Below are 26,386 nucleotides of genomic sequence, written 5' to 3'. Positions count from 1 at the left end.
CTCAAATCATATCTTATAGAGTTCCTCAGCACCAAAAGAAAGAAATGGAAGAGCAAATAAAGAAACTATTGGTTGCACACTTGATAAAGCACAGCCAAAGTCCTTTTGCTGCACCAGTTTTATTGGTCAAGAAAAAAGATGGATCAATGAGGTTATGTACTGACTACAGAAAATTGAATGCCCTCACAATTAAGAATAAATTTCCTATACCAGTTATAGAAGATTTATTGGATGAGCTCCATGGTGCTAAATATTTCGCCAAATTGGATTTGAGGTCTGGATACCATCAAATCAGAATGTGCCCTGAAGATATACCAAAGACTGCATTCAGAACATTCTTACGATATTTTGAATATTTAGTAATGCCATTTGGCCTCTCCAATGCCCCTGGCACATTCCAAGAGTTAATGAACACAGTCTTTGCTCCTTACCTAAGGAAGTTTGTATTGGTATTTTTTGATGATATACTAATATTCAGCAAAAGTCTCAAGGAGCACTTGGAACATATCAAGTTGGTAATGGAGTTACTAAGAGAACACCAGCTCTATGCAAAAATGTCCAAATGTGTCTTTGTAGTACAGAAAGTAGAATATTTGGGTCATGTCATTTCTGACAAAGGTGTTGCAACAGATCCACAAAAAATTGCAGCTATTGCAGAGTGGCCAATTCCTAAAAATATTACTAAACTCAGAAGTTTTCTGGGATTGGCTGGGTATTACAGGAGGTTTATTAAGGGCTATGGAGTAATATGCAGGCCTCTGCATTACTTACTAAAAAAGGGAAATTTCAAGTGGCAACCTGAACACAATTCAGCATTCCAACACTTAAAACAAGCACTGACATCAGCTCCTGTGTTGGCCTTGCCAGATTTCACACAACCTTTTGTATTAGAAACAGATGCTTGTGGCAAAGGTATTGGGGCAGTTCTCATGCAGCAGGGGAGGCCAATATCTTACTACAGTTCTTCTCTCTGCCCTAAGAATGCTGCTCTGTCTACATATGAAAAAGAAGCTTTAGCTATACTGGAAGCCCTTAAGAGATGGAGGCACTATCTACTGGGCAAGGAAGTGATCATCAGGACTAATCAACAATCGCTGAAGTTTATCACTGACCAGAAAATTACTGAAGGAGTTCAACATAAACTCATGATGAAATTGCTGGAGTTTAACTTCACAATACAGTATAAGAAGGGAATTCAGAACAGAGTAGCAGATGCCTTATCCAGGTTACTTCCTCAGTGCATGGCCATATCTTCTGTTACTCCTGTTTGGGCAGAGGACCTGATCGACAGTTACAAAAAGGACCCTGTCAGTCTGCAATTGCTAGAGAAGTTACTCTTTCAGAAAAACAATACAGTGTCAGACTACTCTTTAACAGCTGGCATCATCAGGCACAAAGGGAAGATCCTAGTGGGCAACAACCCTGACTTAAGGATCAAGCTAATCACAGCTTTGCATAGCTCACCAGTAGGGGGCCACTCTGGCCAGAGAGCAACTTACCAGAGAATAAAGAGTATATTCTACTGGCCTGGGTTGAAAGCTTCAGTGGAGAATTTCATTGCTGCATGCCCCATATGTCAAAGAGCAAAGCATGAATCCTGTTTGCAACCTGGCCTCCTGGAACCTCTACCAGTAGTTGACATGGCCTGGCAGTACATTTCCATGGACTTTATTGAGGGGCTACCTAACTCTCAGGGCAAGGATGTCATTATGGTCATTGTGGACAGATTCACCAAGTATGCACATTTTATTCCCTTATCACATCCCTATTCTGTGCTCAGTGTAGCTCAAGCATTTGTGGATAACATTATCAAGTTGCATGGCCCTCCCAAGTTGATCATTTCTGACAGAGATAGGATATTCACTAGTAAACTGTGGAAAGACATTTTCTCTGCATTAAAGGTGGAATTAAGGTACAGCACAGCCTACCACCCACAAAAAGATGGTCAGACTGAAAGAGTTAATCAATGCCTGGAAACTTACCTCAGATGCATGACTACCACTGCACCTAAGAAATGGCTGTCCTGGTTATCTCTAGCTGAATATTGGTACAATTCAACCTACCACATGAAGGAAATATGCCCTAGAGGCAATAATAAAGTTATTATTTATTTCCTCATATCATGATAAATGTTTATTATTCATGCTAGAATTGTATTAACCGGAAACATGATACATGTGTGAATACATAGACAAACATATAGTCACTAGTATGCCTCTACTTGACTAGCTCATTAATCAAAGATGGTTATGTTTCCTAACCATTGACATGTTTTGTCATTTGATTAATGGGATCACATCATTAGGAGAATGAGGTGATTGACATGACCCATCCCGTTAGCTTAGCACTTGATCGTTTAGTATTCTGCTATTGCTTCCTTCATGACTTATACATGTTCCTGTAACTATGAGAATTGTGTGACTCCCGTTTACCGGAGGAACACTTTGGGTACTACCAAACGTCACAACGTAACTGGGTGATTATAAAGGAGTACTACAGGTGTCTCCGAAGGTACATGTTGAGTTAGCATAATTCGAGATTAGGTTTTGTCACTCCGATTGTCGGAGAGGTATCTCTGGGCCCTCTCGGCAATACTCATCACCTAAGCCTTGCAAGCATGTAACTAATGAGTTAGTTATAAGATGAAGTATTACAGAACGAGTAAAGAGACTTGTCGATAACGAGATTGAACTAGGTATTGGATAACGACGATCGAATCTCGGACAAGTAACATACCGATGACAAAGGGAACAACGTATGTTGTTATGCGGTTTGACCGATAAAGATCTTCGTAGAATATGTGGGAACCAATATGGGCATCCAGGTCCCGCTATTGGTTATTGACCAGAGATGTGTCTCAGTCATGTCTACATCGTTCTCGAACCGTAGGGTCCGCACGCTTAAGGTTTCGATGACAGTTATATTATGAGTTTATGTATTTTGATGTACCGAAGGTTGTTCGGAGTCCCGGATATGATTACGGACATGACGAGGAGTCTCGAAATGGTCGAGACATAAAGATTGATATATTGGACAGATATATTTGGACACCGGAAAGGTTCCGGAGAAGTTTGGAGCCCCGGGAGGTTACCGGAACCCCCCGGGAGGTATATGGGCCTTATTGGGCCCATGTAGGAGGAAGAGAGAAGGAGCAAGGGAGGGGGGGGCGCGCCCCCCCAAGCCCAATCCGAATTGGGGAGGGGGGCCGGCCCCCCCTTTCCTTTCTCCTTCCCCCTCTTCCTATTACTACTACTAGTACTACTTCCTAATACTAGTACTCTTTCCTTCCCCATCCAAATAAGATAAGGAAAAGAGAGGGAAACCTACTTGGAGTAGGTTTCCCCCTCCTCATGGCGCGCCCCCCCTAGGGCCGGCCACCTCCTCCCTCCCTCCTTTATATACGGGGGTAGGGGGGCACCCTAGAACACACAAGTTGATCATTGATCGTTCCTTAGCCGTGTGCGGTGCCCCCCTCCACGATATTACACCTCGGTCATATTGTAGCGGTGCTTAGGCGAAGCCCTGCAACAGGAGAACATCAAGATCGTCACCACGCCGTCGTGCTGACGGAACTCCCCCTCGGCGCCTCTGCTGGATCGGAGATCGAGGGTGCGTCATCGAGCTGTACGCGTGTCAAGAACTCGGAGGTGCCGGGGTAACGGTACTTGGATCGGTTGAACCGGAGGACGTACGACTACTTCCTCTACGTTGCGTCAACGCTTTCGCTTCGGTCTACAAGGGTACGTAGACAACACTCTCCCCTCGTTGCTATATCATCACCATGATCTTGCGTGTGCGTAGGAAAATTTTTAAATTACTACGTTCCCCAACACCACACAGCAATAAAAATGTCCCCATTTCAGGCCCTGTATGGTTTCCCTCCTCCACTGATATCAGAACTGGCCATTCCTGGCCCTGATGATTCTGAGGCCCAAGATTTTCTATCAGCAAAACAACAAATGTTGCAACAGTTGAAGGCAAACTTGGTACTAGCTCAAAACAGAATGAAGAAATATGCAAACACAAAGAGGGTGGAAAGAACTTTCCAAGTGGGAGAACCAGTCTATCTCAAAATGGCCCCTTATAGGTTGGCAGCATTTGGATTCAGAGGAGCACTGAAATTGCAAAACAAGTTTTATGGCCCATTCCTGGTGATTCAAAAGGTGGGAAAATGTGCCTACAAACTGCAACTGCCAAGTTCAGTGCAAATACATCCAGTTTTCCATGTCAGTCAGTTAAAAAAGCATGTGGGAGACAAATCAATACCAGGACCTCATCTACCATTGGTGAATGCGGACGGGACAGTTAAAACAGGGCCAGCTGAAGTACTGCAGGTACGCCAAATTCCCCGCAATAATGCACGAGTTGTCCAGTGGCTTATCAAGTGGATCAACCTGCCTACTGAAGATGCAACGTGGGAAGATGTTGATTTCATTAAGTATACGTTCCCGGACTTCTTCAGCACCACCACACGTGCGTGGCGAAGCAAACAAGCAGCGCCGTGAGGACACGTCGGCTCTCAAGGGAGGAGTAATGTCAGGACTGAACCGGTGTCGAAGAGCTTCAGTTAAGTGTAGCATTTCAGGTGATAACGTTTCGGGCGAAATGGACGGCTGAGATGGCTCCTCACAGTTACTGTTCGTCGCTAGCCGTAGATCGAGTCTTACCGTTATTCGTTACTGTTCCGTTTCACCCCGTTGCCGGGAGCTATCGCCTATATAACAGTCGGGCTGTGGCTGGCAAACGCATCGTGAATTCTGTGATTTGCCTAGATGGCTTAATAAACCAAATACAAATAGAAATATCTGGATCTGGGCGACGTTCTTCCCCAATTCCCCTTCTCAAATCCCTAGATCGATCCCTAGATACAGGCTGGGTCTTGACGGCGTCCTCCATCCTCCCGCGCGATGCACGGCGGCCGCCTTCTCATCGTCCACGGTGGCCGTAGCCGTCTCCGCCGCCTTGCCTGAAGTAAGGCTGGGTAGGAACGGCGGAGGCTAGAGAGAGCTGAGCTGCCGGCGGCGGACGCGTCTGGGTCTCTGGATAAGAGGGCGCTGACCACAGGTAGGGGTGCTTTTGTAAAAGCGAAACATTTTTTAACTAAAAAATGGACTGCGGGCTTAATTATCAAAAAGTAGAGGGACTTTTGTAAAAATGTCGCGACGGTGAGCCAGCGGGCAGAAGCGATAGCCGCTTTATTGTTACTAGTACAAATGCCCGTGCATTGCACCGGGCGATCTTTTTTGTAAAACCTGCTCCTGCTCGAGTGCCACTACGTGCCACTTCTTATGTCCAAGACAAATGTCAAAAATAAGGTTGCCCTCATTCACTATAAGGTGAATATGCCTTCATGTTGCCGTAGTTGAATTATCGCGAAGCTATGCTTTTGGTTGAGGTATGAGTTTGCTCTTCAGCCACCTCCACAAGAAAACCTAGATCACCTCTCCTTCTCTTGCCGCCGCCATGGTACACTGCCAGTCGCAGCCCACGCAGAGCCGTCGGCGACGAGGACGTCCTTCGGAGATGCTGTGCCCTGGTGGGCCGTGCGATATGGAGGGGGGGGGGCGGCTGCTGCGCGTGCATTGGTGGGTGGTCTGGGCTGCATCTCAGCTCCAGCGTGTTGGCTACCTTCAGTGGCAGCCCGACCTAGCCTGGTCATTGGAGAAGGGGGCTACACAATGGGATCCTAGGCGGTGACGGGTTCTTGGTTGTCTTAGGATTTTGGATAGGGAACCGAAAGAGCGTGTCATCCCTCCGTAGGAATATGGTTTTCCGTGTCCTATCCCCGTTTCATTGCTGTGCTTATTGGCGGTCAAGAGTGTGTGGGGCTGTGTCATCGGCAGGATTTTGTATGTTTAGGTTTCTAGAGGATCTGTTCGGATTTGATCAATTTTCATGGTCTTGCAGTTGCAGTTTCTACATGCCCTTCTCACATTTTTCTATCATGCCCTTCTCACATTTTCCTATCCGGGGCAGTGATTTTCTTCACAAATTGCGACCGACGACATCTCCTTGTCTACATCAACGACTTCTCGGCCACTGCTTCCATAAGCTCCTGGACTGAAAAAAGTTTGATCCGTCTAGGTACAGGCTCAAAGGGATGCAAGAAGAACAAGAGCTCGGCTCCCCCAGAGATTTAAATGTTTCTGCACGGGTGAGTTTGTAAGGACATGTGTTCCTTCATACTTGGCCTTAGGCCTTTTCGCAAAGAAAAAAGGATTTGTCACTTTTTGGACAATGAAGTGTGGACGTGAAGAACAGACCCTAACATCCTTCGTCAGCGCCTACTTCAACTTTGCACTACCATGGGATGGAATAGTACTCCAACTAATCATACTTATAAAGCATGGCAACCCATCCTCCAGCTTACACGTCCTCTAAATCTCAAAAACATGCACCCGCTCTGAACTTTTGAACATTTACTCTGCTGCTCTCAATTTGCAACTGCTTTTCACATTCAGATTTCAGACAAATGAAAAAGGAGTGGAGGGGAGCAGATTTGTGACAGAAATATGACTGCTAGAACAGAATAATCTCTCCCTGTCTCTCAGTATACTCGCACATATGCACAAGCAAGTAAATCGAACTGCAAAACTGAATGAACCACACCTGCAGCTATACTTTTGTTGCTACCAGGCTAGGCGGAGGCGGACACGGTGGCACTGGTGGCGGCTGACACCGCCGATTCTGGAGCTATAGCCTATGGTGGACGAGCTTACATACCTTCTCTGGCTTCACGGATCTCGCGTCCGCCTTTCCCCGTTCCCCCCTTGGCTCCTACCACGTGTCCACGTCTACCTTTGCTTCGTCGCTGCTCCCTTCTCGACGGGGCGCAGGAGGGGGAGAAGGAGGTGGCGCGTGGAAGCCTTCGACTGGAAATTAACAAAATGTCTAGTTAGAAGTAATGAACCTTTTTATTATCTTATTCATAATCAGACCGTACTCTGAACATAAAGGGCATGCGATCCTAGGACATGAAGCACAACCATCTAGATAATAGAAACACTCAACATAAGCTGAAGTAATTCTGTAATAGTACATACATATTGCTCCAGCCATATATCTGCAACCTTACAACTACATATATCCATCTCCTCAAGCACGATCACCATAGTTGACCATTCTTGGCGCTTCACTACTCCTGGCAACTTGATGCTAATTCGTAGAAACAGTGTTTGGTCTTATTTTGTAATTGACAGTTGTATCATCAGAATATGCAGCTCTGAGCCTCCAACACCTCTCTAGAACAATGAAGGTTTTTTTTTCTTGCATTATTCTTAGTTTGAATATAACAAAATAATCAAAGAATGGAACATCCAACAATGATTTAAACAGCGATTTTGTGTGAGGTTTCCATGTGAAAATAATTTTGTTATCCAGACAAAGAATATGGCATGTCAAAAAATGGTCCACCTGTATTGTAATAGCCTACTTGTCAGCCTAATATCTATATCGAGTTACAGATAAAGGAAGATATACTGATCGATGCAATAGATGTACCTAGAACTTCTTCCCAAGCGGTTGATGTAGGCATTAGTACGGAAGTTACGCGAGTACTGTGGTAGTGATTCCTATTTGATCTGTGAAAAATCTGCAGCCCTTACTTTCAACTCTGAGGTTGGTACTTTGATGCAATTGCTGAGAAATTAAAAGATGGAAACACCGTAAAAAGCTGCTCAAAGAAGCTTATGACGTAGTTTGTACAGACAACCATATCGATCTGATGAAAAAAATAGGATTCAATAAATCTAAAATATCTTGCTTCATCGATAATCAAATTAAAGTTCAAATGGCACAAGAGATTGTTGAGGCCCCATTTGCCAATGCAACCTGAAAGGCAGAAAAGATGAATTAGGAGAAAACATAAATCAAATTTAACTGTCTAAAGTTTAAGAAGGTGTGATGTGATTACCCAACAAACTGTAAATCAGTACCAAAAATAAACTAAGCCCTAGTTGATTGTTGTTTTCATGAAATAACATCAAAATTGCAGTGATCATACCATTGAGTAATAAGCAAACATATCAAACATGTTGACACAAGGTTTCCATTCATAAACCACAAATTGATTCTCTACCAATTCTTGTCCTCGCTGAGCACCATCAGCAGCGGGCGCACCAACAGGAGATCCTCCTCTGCCTCGTTGCGCCGGCAGGCAGCGACGTTGGCCTCGATGACGGCCGAGGTGCGCCACCTGCAAAGACTTCACGCCGCCGGATCCCTCCGTCTCCCTTGCCCGTCCACCATCGCCCGGCTCCGGCGAGCTCCTGCCTGGATCGCTGCGCCGCCCCTCCTTACTCCCTCCTTCTCTCTCTCACCTCCCTTCCTTTCTGCCCAGGAGCCGTAGACTCCATGGATCCGCCAGGGAATCTGCGTCCGTCCATCCTCGTCGTCACCGGCGACCCCCACCTCGCCGCCGGCCTCCGGATCCGCCTCCCCAGCCCCTGCCACCGCCGCCGTTCTACATCGAGCCGCCGCGCCGCCCCCAGCCGTTTGAGCCGCCGCATTGACCCTGTCCTGATTTTAAAAAGGATGCGGGTTGAATACTCCAAACCACAGGGTGTTTTTGTGCAAAATCGAAGCGTTTTCTCAGATCCACTTAAACAGGGAGCGCGGGTTGATTTTTATAAACCTAGGGGCTTTTTTGAAAAACAACCATGACGGCCGGTCAGAAGCAATAGCTGGTTTATTAATAATAGGTAAAGAGAAAGATTATTATTTATATATATATATAGGGAAAATCCATCCTACCACCCGGTGGTAGTTACCCCATATGTCTCATATACTACCATATGGTATTATATATACTACTTTATCATTTTAAATATATTCGTATATTATATCTAAGATATTTCAGAGCAAGTTATATGAAAAAATTGCATATAAGCCCACAGTTTTTGTTATATTTGTGAGATACGTACATATTTGTACGTAAAAAACAGCATACTCAAAACATGATATATACTACCTAAAAAATAGTATATATACTACCTTTTTTTTTGCATCGGTATATATACTACCTAATCATTGTTATATACTACATACTACACGTACATACTTTCGATTTTGACGGATACTACATATAACATACAAAATAGAAGTGGTGATAACTACCACTGCTTGTAGGAAACATTTGTTATATACTCCCAGGAGTATGTACTCCCGTGGACTAAATGGGTTGGCAGTTATTAGATCTAGTCGCTAATTGCTCCACCGGCCGATGCATGCATGCATGTGCATCAACAGATTGAGAGATTCAAGGATCCTAGCATATAGATAAGGTTCGTTCGGTGCAACTAAACAATAATAGTGGTTGATTTTTTGTAAGGACCGATAGATATTTAGTACTACTTTTTTCTGCACACAAGTATGAACTATCTGTTCTGGTTATACTACTACTTTAACGCAAGGAAAAAGATATATACTACTTTTTTAACACAGTAGATATATACTACTTCTTTGGGAAGACAGTATATACCACCTTTTGTATATGAGTATGTACTGCCTTTTTGGTAATGGAGCGTATACTACTTTTTTGGTAGGGGAGTATATACTTCTTTTTCAGTAAGGGAGTCTATACTGCCTTTTCTTTTACGTGAGTATATACTGGCTTTATGTGAGAGTCGAGTAGCTGCAATGAGAGAGTGGGTTGGTCGCCGAAATGAGTGATAAATTCAAAGTATGCATAAAAGAGTATATCAAAAACTAGATGAATAATTGGTGTAATACATTTTGAAATGTCATCGTATGGCAGTAAAAATACAAGGCTACCCGTAGAAAAATAAAGCACTTGTTGAAGAGGGAAATGGAGGTTCCTTTCCAAAACAGAAAAGGAGTATGTATTACTAATTATTTCAGTGTATTTTTGTGACTGGGCATATGCAACTAGAAAAGGATTATGTCTTATTTCTACAATGTTATACTATATTTTTTGATGGGGTATATGATGCGTTACAAAGTGTATATACTCATTTTTTTAGGACTATATACTGATTTATTCTGGAGGACTATATACTAATTTTTTTGGAAGCTTTATATATACACCCGAAGAAAAAGTAGTAAACCCATCAGGCATAAAAAAATACATGAAATTTCGATCATCAGTAACAATCATGACTCGATTGTGTGAGTGCAAAGCAAGCTCCTAACTATTTCTACGTTGACGTACTAGCCACTTTATTACATGTGTACAATATGAATACATTGGGTAAGTGGCTAAGTGCATCAGCGGTCGCTAGTGGCCAGGGCCTAGATGTAGATTTATGTGCTCTTAGGCCCGACACCACCGCATGTCGTCAGTGTCGTCTTTGCCCTGCACCATAGGCCATTACGCTGCAGGTATATAGAAGTTATTAATAGTTAGCAAGATCTTGACTCCTTGGGTGCTCGATCTGACTAATAAATGCAGCCTGTAACAAAAATAGCAAAACATGAATGCATCAATTTGACTGGAACGACACCTTACCTAGTACTAGTAGACTTGGCCGATCAATCATCCTCGTCCTATTTTCTTCGCCGACGATGACATACTGGACAGGAATGGATTGAGAGATCAGCGGAAACATGAACACGGTTGTGGGAGCCGAACAGAAAAATCGGGGAACATCAATTACACGTACGCTTGCAAACTAGAGATGATGAATCAACGGACGTGCTGGTTGAAGCCTCCCACCAGGGAAGAAGCACGGGGATCATCGTCGGCCATGTCTGGCGGTCAGGCGGAGGAGGCGAGCCGATGCTTTTTTTTTATGTTCATGGGTGCTGGTAAGAGATGAGAACGCAGTTTCAAATGGAATCCCTGGAAGACACGCCTACAAGAGCTGGAAAAAAGGAACCCGTTCAACTAATTTTCAAATCCAAGGGCTTTATCCGGAGTTAGTTAGCCTTTTTTTCTTTAGTAGTTAGCGGGATGAATGGTTGCAATGATGATGGGTGTAGGTGGGAGTACGTACTCTCAGGAGTACCAACCTATTTTCCTATATATATATATTTTGGAAAGATGAGACATCTTGCCGTTCCATGTCTTGTATTTCGGTATATGCTCGCCTACACTAATTCTATCCCTTTCTGATCCCTTTTACAAAAAGGAAGACTTGATGGATCTAGTCGCTGGTGTCAACCACCTACTTCCTCTGTTCCAAAATATAGTGCTTTTTCTATTTCCGTGCTTCAACTTGTAACGCCCTGTGACACAACTTTGACCATAAATGTAACCAATGAGACCGACTGCGGCGGAAGCAAAAATTATACCAGTGAATTCGTATTCAAAAGGAGCTTTCAATTATATAATTTTTCTTTCCGTCGCAGTCGGTCTCGTTGATTAAATTTATGGTCAGTTAGACCTCGGGACACGCAAGCACACTATATTTTGGAATGGAGGGAGTACTACTTACGAGCTGGAGTAGACCTCGATCCGATCGAGTCTCCACATCAAAGAACGATCTAATTAGCTAGGGCATCTACAGCTTAGCTAGTTTACATAATATTGTATTAATTAAGTCCGCAGCAAGTGCTAGTGGAGTACTACTATATACTCCCTCCGTCTAGGTGTGTAAGTCATCTTATGAAAACAAAATAATCCCAAAACACTTAGGCGCGGTACATTAACTCCTATCTCGTTTCTTGTTTTTTTGACATATCAACCAATGAGAGATGAGGGGTGTGCATGTTTTTAATGACTTGACACTACCAAACACGACATGCAGTGGTTAGTTCATTGCATGCAATGCTATTAACTAGCAAATAAACATTAAAGTCTCTCGTTTTCCCCTCCTCCTTGGTCACGGTGCACAACCTAAGATGACTTACTCACCTAAACGGAGGAAGTACTCCCCTACATAGCTTTACACTCATCGTGATTCGCATAAACAGAACAAAGCCAGTTAAGCATCGTACGCACATTGCACAGCTCCGTACGCGCGTGCAGACGGCCGGACGAACGAACTAATGGCGACGCCGCACGCCGTGGTGGTGCCGCACCCGAGCTCCGGTAACATCAACCCGGCACTCCAGTTGGCCAAGCTGCTGCACCACCATGGCATCTACATCACTTTCGTCAACACCGTGCATAACCACCGCGTCATGGTGACCACAGAGGGCGCCACCGCAGTTCGCGGCCACGAGGGGTTCCGGTTCGAGGTGATCCCGGACGGGCTGGTGGAAGCTGATCGGGACGCCGAGGACTACGACCTCAGGCTGTCTACTGCCACGAGCCAGTGTTCCACGCAGCCGCTGAAGGAGCTCCTCCTACGGCTCAACGCCACCCCTGGCGTGCCGCCAGTGACGTGCGTGCTGCCGACCTCGCTGATGAGCTTCGCTCTGGACGTGGCGCGGGAGCTGGGCGTGCCGAGCATGGTGCTCTGGGCTTGCAGCGCCGCATCGCTGATGACCCATATGCGGCTCCGGGAGCTAAAGGAAAGAGGCTATGTGCCACTCAAAGGTAACACTGGAACCTATTTCAACAGAAAGAAAAAACACTGGAACCTACTTTTCTATTTCATAAAATTTGTCTTTTCCACGCAAAAAAATAAAATTTGTGTTTCCATATTAACAAATAATTTTTCAATTTTTTTGCCACCTCGTTTACGAGATGTCACGCTGTAGACCGCTCCATAATTTTTGTATGCGAGTGCATAAATATTTACATGGATGGGCAAGAAAAAAGATAGCATGATGCGCAAAAAAAAAAGATAACATCATATACACTAAAATGTGCCAATACTCTGCATTGCGAAGTCCTTCGCTAGGATGCTACATCAAGGACGTCAAGGAAAAGTATTGCATTCCGTTCCCAAGGAAAAAAATTGGCAATCTGTTTTTTTTCTTTTTTGCGGAAACTGGCAATCCGTTAGGTCAACTCTAACCGATCCCCTATCTGGCTATAAGGGAGGATAAATTATGTTATCCTCCTCTACGCCACACCTAGCCGACCCCCTAAACCGAATAGAGGAGGATTTTTTTTCCTCCCTCGCCAAAACCCCCTCCAATCTGCCTAAATATCCTCACCCTCAGCGCGACCGAGTAAAAGTGGCACCCACTTTCTCCCGCCCTCGCACCGACTTCATTCCCGCTACGGCCGCCACCATGCCCCGCCATCTCCACCGATGACCGGCCCTCCCGCCGGAATGGATAGCCTGGACCATTCCACCACCCCACCGACCGTCACCGAAAACCACCCCGCGCCGCTGCCCGCGCCGAAGAAAAGTTTGGGAATGAAAAAAGTCCTCCGAGTTCAAGCTCCGGCTCCCACTGCGGCAAAGGCCGCTGGGATGGCAACTGACTCTATGGTGACGGCCAGCGGCCCTCCTGCAGCTCCTGCCAGAGCCAAAAGAGCTAGAAAACTGACGTGATGGCTCATACGAAGAAAGAAAGACGAGAAATGCTACGGTAGCACATACAAAGAAGACCTTGTGGGCATGATTGAGGCCAAGAAGGTGTTGGCGGCCGAACGCAAAGAAGAGAAGATGGAGAGGTGGAATGAGCTCAAGATGTTGGAGGATGAGAAATGGAAGGACAACTTGGTGGCTGAAGAAGACAGATGAGCGTAGACTTGCACCTGAGTAGGAGAGGATGCGTGATGCCAAGAAGGCCGAAGACGTGTTACCATGTTCTCCAATCACAATGGATGAAAGCGCAAGAAAGTATTGGAAGCTCACTCTTCGGGTGACCTTGTCCCAAGCGGAACACTCTTTTCGGAATGCTGGTCGCCGAGGGGGTTGTGCTGGTGATGGTGCCGATGCGAAGAGGATGGTGGTGGTGGTGGCGGCGGCGGTCGAGAGGATAGTGGTGGCGATGGAGGCCGAGAGCATGGTGGTGGCGGCGACGGTGATATTTTCTTCGGCGACCACCTCGTTTGAGTTCGTGCATGCTATTGGTTGACTCGATTCACAACATACACATGTTATGTTTGTGGTGATTTTGGATCAAACATTGTGTTTGAAATGATGCCTTTTGAAGGAACTATGCATGTTTTAATTTGAAAATCACGATGATGAAACTATATTATGATGATTATGCTATGCACATTTTAATTTCAATGTTTTATGATATATCTATACCAATATAAAAAGACCCAAATGGGCAGATCTAAACCATCTCGACCATCAAATCATGTTATCTAACGGTTCAAATCGCTCAAATGTTGAGCATCAAACACGTTTAATGGTCTAATTACCCATCACTGTCATTAGTTATAAAGACATTTTGACTCAACGCTATCCCTTAAAATCTGCCATGTAATTAATATCCTACCATTTCTGCGAAAAAGTAATTGATATCTTACCAAATACAAACGTGCAACAGATATATCATACCTAATATAACGTGTAACTAATATCCTACCTAATATAAACGTGCATTGCACGTACATTATTACTAGTATTATGAAGTGTTTGAAGTTCATGCGGCTAGAACATAAAACTTATACAATTTCTTTTACTCCAATAAATTTAGGGGATCGGTTAGATGCGACCATCTATAGAGAAATGAAAATTTGCGCCCCTAATTTTACTCGGCCGGATCCTCCCTTACCTTTTAGGGATCGGTTAATGTTGGCCTTATCAACGAGATCCGATCTAGCCATTAACGTATAATTCTGTTCATGCATCATGCATGCACTGTGCAGCACGTGATTATGTGGGTACCCCACTGCACACCGGAAGGGTCGTTTTGACTCGTCAAGACCTTGCCTTAGAAGAGTCTCCATTAAAATATCACCAATCATCTTGTTCTAGGCACATGTGCATGTGTAAGGCTGGCCATAGTGGGGATAACATAATTAATCATGTATTTGGGACTGGCAAATATACTTATGTGGCAGGAATTAAAGAAGAGAGAAAAAATCATAGTAACATAGATAGATATTGTATCATAACAAATGTTATGCTACTATGTGTCATGCATGGCAATAAATGAGACAATCGATGATACTACTTTATGATACTATGCACTATGAATATAGTATTATACACTAGTATCATATGCATGATACTAATATATGTTACTCCCCACTATGACCAGCCTAAGAGAGACTCTCTCACAACCTATAAAAGTCAAACTATTGCAAGATCAGCTTATTTAAGCCCTAACTTACTGTGTTCTGATTTAGGATATACTTTGCAGGTTAATTGCCTATGGCCCCCTGAGTTCCGCTAATCTCTTTATACTTCTTCAAAATTCTAAAGTTTAAAAGATCTCAAATAAAATCCAAATAGGCGTAGTGTGTTGAAAATACAATGTAGATTTCAAAACTTTCATGAAAACGTATTATCAAAGTGATCTTCACACACACACACACACACACACACACACACACAAGAGAGAGAGAGAGAGAGGGGTGATAATGCAAAATAGCAAATGAGTGCCGCGATTCAGTGTCCAGCTGCATCTGCATCTGGTTGTGAATAGTAAATTTAAATAAAATAACAAAATAATTCACAAAAAGTACTTTTTAGCATTCAAGATGCTGGAATGTGTGATGTGCGTGCAAAAAAATCGGGTTGTTTGGACATTCGTGGCAAAAGAAATGTATGTGAAAGAAATTTGGAAAAGAATACTGTTTGGATCTGATTTTCTTTTCCTAGAGCTCCTTGAATGTTACACATCCGAGAATCTACGTTGTAAAAAGACTGATTTTTTTGGATATTTTACTATTTCTTTGAATTTACTATTCTTCGGGTGCAAATGGGCCCTTGCTCAGACGACCGCAAATAGTATTGCTATTCTTTGATGTTTATATCATCACATTTATGAAAGAAACGAACTTGAACTTTTGGGTTTGGTTAAAAATTATAGATGAACTGGCTTGTGTAGATTAGAATGCTAGTGTTTTTGTAAAAGTAGTTACATTTGCCTCTGGAAAAACTGGATTATGTATTCCAACCTTTGCATGTGAGAAATATTTCTCAATTTCTAAAGAAGTAAATGCACGTATTATTATTTTCTAAAACAAAAGAATCAATGTGCCCCAAGAGCAAAAGCCTACATTATGTACTTAATTAACCACTCTTCTTGGAAAGCGTAAAAAGTTTGGATAAGTACATGGGAAACCCTTGTTTACAAGAAATAGGTAGAGGAATTCGTAAATTTTTTGCTTCTCCATCCATTAGATTTGAAATTCGGTAAGTCAAGAATGCATGGTAGTCTCGCGCTATTGTCCATCCAGCACCACATGAAGAAGGTAGCTAGGGCTGTAAGAGCATCACCAACAGACATGTATAATAGGGTACCCAAAAAAGTTTTAGGGCAAAAGAGAGAAGGTCTAGGGCACTAGAAAGTTTCCTACCATAGTAGATGATGTAAAATAGGGCATCCAAAAAACAAACATTTCACCAACACCCATTGAGCAAGGAGGAGGATCCAATTGGCTGCTTGTCTATGCCAAGCTTGTCACCGTGCCGGCTAGGAATGGCCTCGGGGTGGTCCCGCTGACGATGGGAGCTCGGGGTTCTGGCTAAAGATGGTATCTTTGCGCCATCCGAAAGGCAAGAGTTCCGACAGAGCATCAACTCGTCTTGGTGGCGGTGGCCATTATTTGACCTCAACGTTCAGCAGTGGCACCACGGCGGCCATTAAAGGTGGCGAGGGGTGGCAATTGGTCGGATTCGGCACGAATCGCTGCGGCACCGGATCCTGAATAGGTGGCCAGGTTGTTGCGGCCGTCCAGAGTGGTGAGATTGGCTAGCAGAGTCACGGCTGAGCCAGGGGAGGATGGCGGACTCCCAACGGTGGCATTAGCGGCCGAGATCCCGCTGGCAGCGGTCGTAGGGGAGAGGCGGCTGGAAATTTCAGCATGGTAGTTGGACCGCACGGCTTCAGTACTATTTTGCGACAGCTGTGCTACGTCGGTATATTTGCAGCCCGAGAGTGCCAAATATGGGGCTGCCCTATTTTTTTTGTAGCACCATACATAGAACATCACCTATTGGAGCTGTGTTTTTTGTCCAAATGCCCTAAAAATCAGTTTGTGAGCACTTTCCCTATTTTGTATCATCTTTTGGAGATGCTCTAAGTGGATGGCGGCGCCATGCTGCACTACCATCATGGTTCGCTCAAGGGGAGGGAGGGTGTTGTAAAGGAGCTTACGAGCAGCAGTTCCACAAGCACCATGGTGGTTGATGATCCTAGAGAGCTTCGACCTCATGGACCGGTGACCACTTGTCGTCATATACCTAGATGATAGATACAAGTTTTCTCAGCCATCGAGTGGGTAGACATCTAATGAAGGGCGCCACCGAAAAATGGTAGGCGTTAGTGAGGAAAACTGGAAGAAAACTTTCCTATGGAATCTGGACCCCATGACTACTGCTAGGTCAATTTTATGGTGACCACCCAGATGACTGCCTTGCAGTGGCAATAGTGGCAAGTAGACCACACTGTTGATACCATCACAAATGCAATAGGTGAAGATCGCAAGAGAGGAGAGAAGTCAGGGGCCTAATACGATGTTGCCTGCTTAGCCAGAGAGGGAGGGGGCGCAGAGGAGAGGGATCCACTATGACATAGCGCGGTTAGGGTTTGTGTCATGGGGGAGTGGCCGAAAGCTCAGTCGTGGGTGTTAACCGTGGAAGAGTCGTCACCCACTACGCCGAAGGACATGCATGATAGTTCATGTAGCAATTGTTTGTAAGGGCATCTACAATGGAGACACTAAGCATGGGCGCTGGGATTTGATTGTTGGTCGTTCATAACGAAAATTATCCAGTTTTGACGGTTGAGGGACTAGGTTTTTCTGGTTTATAAGTTGAGGGATCAATTCTATACTTCACAAATCGTTAAGGGACGAAAAATATACCTTTCCCTTGAAAAACTCCATGCTATTTTTAGCTGAAAAAAGTGTATGTGTTTTTTTTAAAAGGCTATCATGGCTACAACGAACACTTAAATTGTTTGCAAGATTTACGAGTAAGCAAATTAAGGGACCAACATCCCAAGTACAAGAGAAGTTATTATGACAACTAAATCTAACTAGCTCATGTGGCACACCATTAACTTCTCGGGCAATGTTTGAATTCAATAGTTCCAATTTGCATTGCCTTGTCCACACAATCCGGATAAAAAGGTCCATGCTGATGTAACAAGAAAGTGAAAAAAAAACCACAAGAAAAGCCCATCCGGACAGGAAGTGTAAAACATAGGGTTTGGGGAACTGGCTTGACACCCTAAAACGGGGTGTGGCTATCTCATTATATAGATGTACCAAGAGGTACAATACAAGGCATGTACAAGACTACGTATATACAGTCTAACACCCTCCCTCAATCTTAACTGTAGCCTAAAGTACAAAGTAAGTTAAGATTGCGCCTACAGCCTACAAACTGTGGTTGTGGAAGATGCTTCGTGAAGATGTCAGCAAGTTGATCCTTGGAGGAGATGAACTTGATACAAAGCAGTCTCTGTGCAACACGTTCCCGAACAAAGTGATAGTCAACCTCGATGTGTTTCGTCCTAGCATGAAACACCGGATTAGATGAAAGGTATGTAGCGCCGATGTTATCACACCACAGAACTGGAGGATGACCTGAAGAGACTCTCAGCTCCCGCAACAAAGACTGTACCCATATGATCTCAGCGGCAGCATCAGCAACAGCTTTATACTCAGCTTCAGTACTGCTACGAGACATGGTGGCTTGCTTGCGTGCATTTCAGGCGATCAGGTTAGGACCAAAGAACACTGCATATCCCCCCGTGGATCGCCGATCATCAGGACTGACAGCCCAATCCACATCAGAGAAAGCCGAAAGTTCACAAGACGGTGCAGACTGAAGGAGTAGACCATACGAAGCAGTAGAAGAAACATAACGCAGGATGTGCTTAACTGCTGAGAGATGAGTGGTACGAGGTGCATGCAGATACTGGCACACACGGTTGACTGCATAAGAGACATCAGATCTGGTGATAGTGAGATATTGCAGACCACCAACAAGACTGCGATACTCAGTGGCGTCATCAGTGGAAAGAAGATCTCCATCAAGGGCAGACAACCGATCAGTGGCAGACATCGGAGTGATAGCATGTTTGCATTGGAGCATCCTAGCACGGCCCAACAAATCCATGGAGTACTTTTTCTGACTCAAAGTCAACCCAGTAGAGGACCGTGACACCTCCAATCCAAGAAAATAATGCAGAGCACCCAAATCCTTGACAGCAAATTCCTCACCTAATGCAGACACAAGGCGATCAACAGCAGCATTGGAGGAACTGACAAGGATGATGTCATCAACATACACCAAGAGATACATCGTCACCTCAGGGCGCTGAAGGAGAAACAGTGACGTGTCAGCAGTCGAGGGAAGAAACCCAAGAGCCCGGAGGGCAGAACCAAGACGAGCATGCCATGCACGAGGCGCCTGTTTAAGTCCATACAACGCCTTGACCAGACGACAGAGATGATGCGGACGCGTAGGATCAACAAAACCGGATGGTTGACGCATATAAACCTCTTCCTCAAGAACTCCATGGAGGAAAGCATTCTGCACATCAAGCTGACGAAGCGACCAACCACGAGTAACGGCAAGAGACAGGAGTATACGAATAGTAGTAGGCTTGATAACTGGACTGAATGTGTCTTCATAATCAAGAGCGTACCTTTGCTTGAAACCCTTGGCAACCAGTCGTGCCTTGTAGCGCTCAATAGAACCATCTGCATGTCATTTGACCTTAAACACCCACTTGGAGTCAATGATGTTGACGCCAGAGACCGGAGGAACAAGTTGCCAAGTACCATTTTTCAGCAAGGCCTGAAATTCCTGCTCCATGGCAGCACGCCAGTGAGGAATACCCAATGCAGCCTGGAAATGACGCGGCTCTGCCGTGGGATCCGCAGCGGCATGAGCCACACATGCAGCAAGCCACGCCACCGTCCCGTCTTTGCGTTCCTTAGGGCAAAAAACACCAGACTGGCTGCGCGTGTGTGGTCGATGATGAACCACAGCGGGCGGTGCTGGCACCACGGGGCTTGCCACAGGCGACGAAGGCGTCGTGGCCGAGACGGGGCTGGAGGAGCCAGAGTTAGCAGACTCAGCATCGAGCGACGTTGCCAGGGCAGGGCTACCACACCCAGGCGACGACGTAGCCGAGGCGGGGCTGGCCGACGCAGCTTCCGTGGCTGCTGGGCCGCCTGCTGATGGGCCCAACGAGGGCAACGCCTGTGGCCTGGCGGGCGAGCCAGGCGAGCCGGACGCAGGGCCGGGCGACCCGATCGACGGGGCGGGCGACCCGGGCGCTGGAGCGGGCGCCTCGGCCAACGGGGCGGCCTCGAGAGGTGCAGCCGCGGGCACTGCCGACGCCCGCGGGGCGGCTGTGGATGCATCGGGCTGACGGGCATGACCCGCCATGCATGGGCCATGCACAGGATCAACGTGGCCATCATGAGTATCGTCCAGAACCTCATCATCCAGGAGTTCAAGGCGGGCACCGCGTCCAATACCTGAAGCATGGTTAGGAAGCAACACAGAAGCATTTGCAACATCCACAAATTGGTCAGGTGAAGGTGTAGTGGAGTGCGCAGGTGGTAAACTAGTGGTAGAGTGGTTAAAAAGAGCATGAAACGGGAACACATTCTCATCAAACACGACGTCACGAGAAATGTAGACACGATTGGTGGGAACATGAAGACACTTGTACCCTTTGTGAAGAGAACTGTACCCAAGGAAAACACACTTCTTAGACCGAAACTCTAATTTACGCTTGTTGTAAGGCCGCAAGTGCGGCCAACATGCACACCCAAACACTTTGAGAAATGTGTAGTCTGGAATATCACCGAGCAAGAGTTCAAGAGGGGTTTTCATTTTTAGTAGTCGTGAGGGAAGCCTATTTATCAAGAAACAGGCGGTGGAGAAGGCATCACTCCAGAACCGAAACGGGACGGAGGCATGAGCTAGTAAAGTGAGTCCAGTCTCTACAAGATGACGATGCTTACATTCAGCGGTGCCGTTTTGCTGATGTGTATGAGGACAAGACACGCGATGCGAAATCCCAAGCTTATTAAAAAATGAGTTGAGGTTGTGATATTCACCCCCCAATCGGATTGAACATGAATAATCTTATGCTTAAGGAGATGCTCAACGTGTGCTTGGAACTGAATGAAAACATTAAACGCATCAGATTTACGCTTGATAAGATGTAGCCAAGTAAACCGACTGTAAGCATCAATGAAACTGGCATAGTAATTGTGACCACTAACAGATGTTTGTGCATGACCCCACACATCAGAAAATACAAGCTCAAGAGGATGTTTCACAACACGACTAGACTCTGAAAAAGGTAGTTGGTGACTCTTGCCCTGCTGACAGGCATCACAAATAGTTTCATCACTCTTATTGGACACAACTGGTAGTTCATGGCGATGCAGCACATGACTCACTATAGGAGCAGCAGGATGTCCAAGGCGCGCATGCCAGTGCGTAGGTGACACACGAACACCACTAAACACCTGAGGAGAAGACGGCGTAGGAGATGCAGACGGTGCGTCAAGTGCATATAAGCCATGGCGAAGACGACCACTAAGCAGAATGGCCCTCGTGTCCCGATCCTTGATAAAGAAACGAAAAGGGTGAAACTCAGCAAGGACATTATTATCACGAGTAAGTTCAGGAATAGACAACAAACTACGCGTAGCAGAGGGAACTCGAAGAACGTTAGAAAGATGTAGTTTGCGAAAATTGTGTGCAAGAAGTGATGCCTGACCAACATGGGAGATGCGCATACCTGCTCCATTGGCGGTGTGCACCTGATCATGTCCACGATACGGTTCCTGAACGGAGAGCTTGCCCATCTCGCTGGTGAGGTGATTAGTCGCTCCTGTATCCATGTACCACGCCGGATCAAGGGACTACGACTGGGTGCGCCCGTGGTCGTGCCCGGTCACCGTAGCTGCAGCCTGCTTATCATTCCCTTTGCCATTGTTGCCAAGGCCAAGGAAGTCTTGCTTGTAGCGTCTGTGGCAGCGAGAGGCGAGGTGGCGATCTATGCCACAAAGCTGACAAGCCTGAGGAGTGCCGCAACTGGAACAGCAAGCAACTAGGCGACTCCCTCTTGTGATAGTGGCGCGTTGCCCCGCGAGGCCTGCGACGAGGAAGCCGGTGGTTTGCCACCTGATGGGGCCGGCTTCTGAGGTTTGCCGCGTGTGGCGGCGTTGGCGGAGACGAAGCTGGGGGAAACACGGCGCGCCTTGATGCGCTGCTCACGCCCAAGGAGGCGCGCATAGAGCTCACGACGCGGGAGCGTATCATCTCGACCATGGACATTCTCAATGAGATTATCATAATCATCATCGAGCCCGTGAAGCACAAATGTGGTGAAGTCCGCGTCCAGAAGTGGCTGACCAACAGAGGCCAGGGTGTCAGCGAGGCTCGTCATCTTGTTGAAGTACTCCGTGATGCTGAGATCGCCAAGTTTGGTCTCACCCAGCTCGGTGCGCATAGAGTGCGCACGCGCCTGAGACTGAGAGGCGAAACTGGTGTGGAGGGCCGCCCACGCCTCCCTGGACGTAGCGGCGAAGATGACCATCGATGAAACACTCGGCGTGAGCGAGGACTGGATGGCAGAGAGAATGGCCTGATCCTGCGCCACCCACGTGTGATATGCCGGATGGTGAGGAGGTGGGCACGGGATGGACCCATCAACGTAGCCCTCCAAGTAGCGGCTGCGGAGGAGAGGCAGGACCTGCGCACGCCATGACAGGTAGTTGTCCAGCCGGAGCTTCACCGGTAGCAGGTGCGAAAAATAAAACGGCGGCGGCGCCGCGGTTTGAGCAGTGTACGCCTGCGCCAGTGATGCATAGGGATCCATGGACGGAGTCATCTCTGGACGAGGGATCATCGCATAGGGGTAGCCAGGCGAGGGAGCGGCCAGGGCGCCCGGCGCTGCAGGAGAGCCGTAGAGGCCGGGCGCTGCAGGGGCCGAGTCACCGTTCCCGGTAGCGATGGGGGCACCATACGGCGAAGCAGCCGCGCCCCCATAGGACTGCGGCGACGACGCGGAGTAGTAGTGGTGCGGCGGCGGCGCAGCGGGGGTCGATCCCGGCCAGGGGTGCGGCGGCGGCGCAGCAGGGCCCGATCCCGGCCAGAGAGACGACAATGGCGAGGGAGGGCACCGTAGGCGCCGTGCCACGGGTTGCTCGGCGGAGGAGGGCCGCCAGTAGCCGGCGGCACCGCAGCGGGCGGGGCGGCCAGGTCGTCCCCGAAGCCCGGCGTCGGCGGGGAAGCGGGCGGCGGCAGGGTGGCGCCGTACGTCGCCACGAGTGGCCGGGAAGCCAGGAAGGGCGACATCGGGGCTAGGGCCGGCACGGCAGCGGCGGCGGTCGAGATCGGCGCGGCGGCGGCGGGAGGTGGTGCAGCGGAAGACATCGTAGTCTAAACTGATACCATGTAAAACATAGGGTTTTGGGAACTGGCTTGACACCCTAAAACAGGGTGTGGCTATCTTATTATATAGACGTACCAAGAGGTACAATACAAAGCATGTACAAGACTACGTATATACAGTCTAACAGGAAGAACCTGCGGCAAGTATGGGCAACACGAATCACGATTTTTTCTTGTGGCAGCACAAATCTTGGCGCGCATTAACCTAACGGCTATGGAGTCGATTGAGCTACAGCTATTTCTTCATCCGATTGAGAAACAAACAAAAAAACCTTTCTCAAGACTGATTTTTTGCACCTCTTTGCCTCGAAACATTGCCTTAATAATTTATAAAATGTGGAGCAACTTACTATTTGCTTCATACGTACGCACGTACCTTTGCAGACGAGAGCTGCTTGACGAACGGACACCTGAGTGCGACGGTCATCGACTGGATCCCCGGCATGCCGCCGATCAGCCTAGGAGACACCTCCAGCTTCGTCCGCACGACCGACCCGGACAACTTCGACCTCCGTTTCAACATCGTGGAGGCCAACGGCTGCACCAAGGCCGGCGCACTCATCCTCAACACCTTCGACGACCTAGAAGCCGACGTCCTCGCCGCCCTCCGCGGCGAGTACCCGCACATCTACACCGTCGGTCCCCTAGGCTCCCTCCTCAACCACCACCTAAGGATAAGGGACGCCTCCGGCTCCGGCTCCGCCAGCGGCCTGAGCCTGTGGAGGCAGGACAGCCAGTGCCTCGAGTGGCTGGACACGCAACAACCGGGCTCCATCGTGTACGCCAACTTCGGCAGCCTCACGGTCCTCTCCACCGACCAGCTCGCCGAGTTCGTGTGGGGCCTCCCGGCCAGCGGCCACCCGTTTCTCTGGTCCATTAGGGACAACCTCATCCCCGGCGCCGGCGCCGGCGCTGGCTTGAGCTCGCTGCCAGCGGAGTTCGTCGCGGAGACGGCAGGGCGGTGTTGCCTGCCGACGTGGTGCCTGCAGGATCAGGTGCTAGGGCACCCGGCCGTGGGGTGCTTCCTGGCGCACAACGCGTGGAACTCCACCTGCGAGAGAGTGGCCGCTGGCGTGCCGATGGTGTGCTGGCCGGGGTTCGCAGACCAGTACACCAACTGCAAGTACGCCTGTGAGGTGTGGGGCGTGGGCCTCCGGCTTGACGACGAGGTGAGGAGGGAGCAGGTGGCTAGCCACGTCAGGCATGCGATGAAGGCGGAGGACATGCGAGGGAGCGCGGCTGGGTGGAAGGTCAAGGCGGAGGAGGCCGTGGCGCCCGGCGGGTTGTCGTGGGAGAACCTGCGGAGCATGGTCACAGAGCTCGGCTTTGTCAATGTTGAAGCCTGAGGAGTTTGACTGATCGATCAGGATCTTTATCACGGTCAGTTCGGCTCCGTCTGCAACTGCATCAGTGATGCAATGTATTCTATCAACGCTTTTATATTATGAGATGGAGGGATTACATGTAAACCATCCGATTGAGAAACAAACAAAAAAACATTTCTCAAGACTGATTTTTTGCATCTCTTTGCCTCGAAACATTGCCTTAATAATTTATAAAATGTGGAGCAACTTACTATTTGCTTCATACGTACGCACGTACCTTTGCAGACGAGAGCTGCTTGACGAACGGACACCTGAGTGCGACGGTCATCGACTGGATCCCCGGCATGCCGCCGATCAGCCTAGGAGACACCTCCAGCTTCGTCCGCACGACCGACCCGGACGACTTCGACCTCCGTTTCAACATCGTGGAGGCCAACGGCTGCACCAAGGCCGGCGCACTCATCCTCAACACCTTCGACGACCTAGAAGCCGACGTCCTCGCCGCCCTCCGCGGCGAGTACCCGCACATCTACACCGTCAGTCCCCTAGGCTCCCTCCTCAACCACCACCTAAGGATAAGGGACGCCTCCGGCTCCGGCTCCACCAGCGGCCTCAGCCTGTGGAGGCAGGACAGCCAGTGCCTCGCGTGGCTGGACACGCAACAACCGGGCTCCATCGTGTACGCCAACTTCGGCAGCCTCATGGTCCTCTCCACCGACCAGCTCGCCGAGTTCGTGTGGGGCCTCCCGGCCAGCGGCCACCCGTTTCTCTGGTCCATTAGGGACAACCTCATCCCCGGCATCGGCGCCGGCGCTGGCTTGAGCTCGCTGCCAGCGGAGTTCGTCGCGGAGACGGCAGGGCGGTGTTGCCTGACGACGTGGTGCCTGCAGGATCAGGTGCTAGGGCACCCGGCCGTGGGGTGCTTCCTGGCGCACAACGGGTGGAACTCCACCTGCGAGAGCGTGGCCGCCGGCGTGCCGATGGTGTGCTGGCCGGGGTTCGCAGACCAGTACACCAACTGCAAGTACGCCTGTGAGGTGTGGGGCGTGGGCCTCCGGCTTGACGACGAGGTGAGGAAGGAGCAGGTGGCTAGCCACGTTAGGCATGCGATGAAGGCGGAGGACATGCGAGGAAGCGCGGCTGGGTGGAAGGTCAAGGCGGAGGAGGCCGTGGCGCCCGGCGGGTTGTCGTGGGAGAACCTGCGGAGCATGGTCACAGAGCTCGGCTTTGTCAATGTTGAAGCCTGAGGAGTTTGACTGATCGATCAGGATCTTTATCGCGGTCAGTTCGGCTCCATCTGCAACTGCATCAGTGATGCAATGTATTCTATCAACGCTTTTATATTATGAGATGGAGGGATTACATGTAAACCACCGCTCGTTATTTACTTACTAGCACAAATGCCTGTGCGTTGCACCGGGATAAAAATAACAGGGTGCTGATGATAAAAATGATATATCTTTTCTTTTGAGATATATCGATTGAGAGTGATCATGCACATAACGGACAGAAGGAGGGAACTTAATGGGACATACCCTATGCATCCAGGAGACATCATGTATCCATGTGTGATGTGTCAGTCTTTCCCCGGTCTTCTGATCAAAATCGAACGCGCAACATCATAACGTAAATAATTAGCATTTAGACGCTCGCCTTGCCACTTAAGCAATCACGTCTTTGCGACGACCTCCTTTAACT

The 26,386-nt window shown here is 47.8% G+C and overlaps 2 protein-coding genes across 3 annotated transcripts; both read left to right on the top strand.

The window, feature by feature from the left end:
- The first annotated feature begins 11,946 nt into the window (after positions 1 to 11,946).
- On the top strand, positions 11,947 to 24,709 carry LOC119305784 (UDP-glycosyltransferase 85A7-like). 2 transcript variants are annotated; one of them, XM_037582213.1, is made up of 2 exons: positions 11,947 to 12,439; positions 23,748 to 24,709. In XM_037582213.1, the coding sequence occupies exons 1-2, from the start codon at positions 11,947 to 11,949 to the stop codon at positions 24,707 to 24,709; spliced, it is 1,455 nt and encodes a 484-aa protein (XP_037438110.1). The 2 variants fall into 2 exon arrangements, with proteins under 2 accessions (XP_037438110.1, XP_037438111.1); XM_037582214.1 differs by having other exon boundaries at positions 23,753 to 24,243.
- A 323-nt stretch (positions 24,710 to 25,032) lies between these two features.
- LOC119307349 (UDP-glycosyltransferase 85A8-like) lies at positions 25,033 to 25,935 on the top strand. Its single transcript, XM_037583426.1, has one exon. It carries the CDS (start codon positions 25,033 to 25,035, stop codon positions 25,933 to 25,935), a length of 903 nt encoding a protein of 300 aa, XP_037439323.1.
- Positions 25,936 to 26,386: the final 451 nt, after the last annotated feature.

The sequence above is a fragment of the Triticum dicoccoides genome, chromosome 5B (genome assembly GCF_002162155.2).
Source record: "Triticum dicoccoides isolate Atlit2015 ecotype Zavitan chromosome 5B, WEW_v2.0, whole genome shotgun sequence".
In the NCBI taxonomy this organism is placed as follows: Eukaryota; Viridiplantae; Streptophyta; class Magnoliopsida; order Poales; family Poaceae; genus Triticum; species Triticum dicoccoides.
The sequence above is the reverse complement of the archived record's forward strand: the minus strand, read 5'-3'. Positions and strand labels throughout refer to the sequence as shown.

Excerpts from the sequence above, each read along its gene's own strand:
- LOC119305784 (XM_037582213.1), top strand. The coding sequence starts at position 11,947 with ATGGCGACGCCGCACGCCGTGGTGGTGCCGCACCCGAGCTCCGGTAAC. Across the intron at positions 12,440-23,747 it reads AGGCTATGTGCCACTCAAAG|ACGAGAGCTGCTTGACGAAC; the intron begins GTAACACTGGAA and ends GTACCTTTGCAG.
- LOC119307349 (XM_037583426.1), top strand. The coding sequence starts at position 25,033 with ATGCCGCCGATCAGCCTAGGAGACACCTCCAGCTTCGTCCGCACGACC.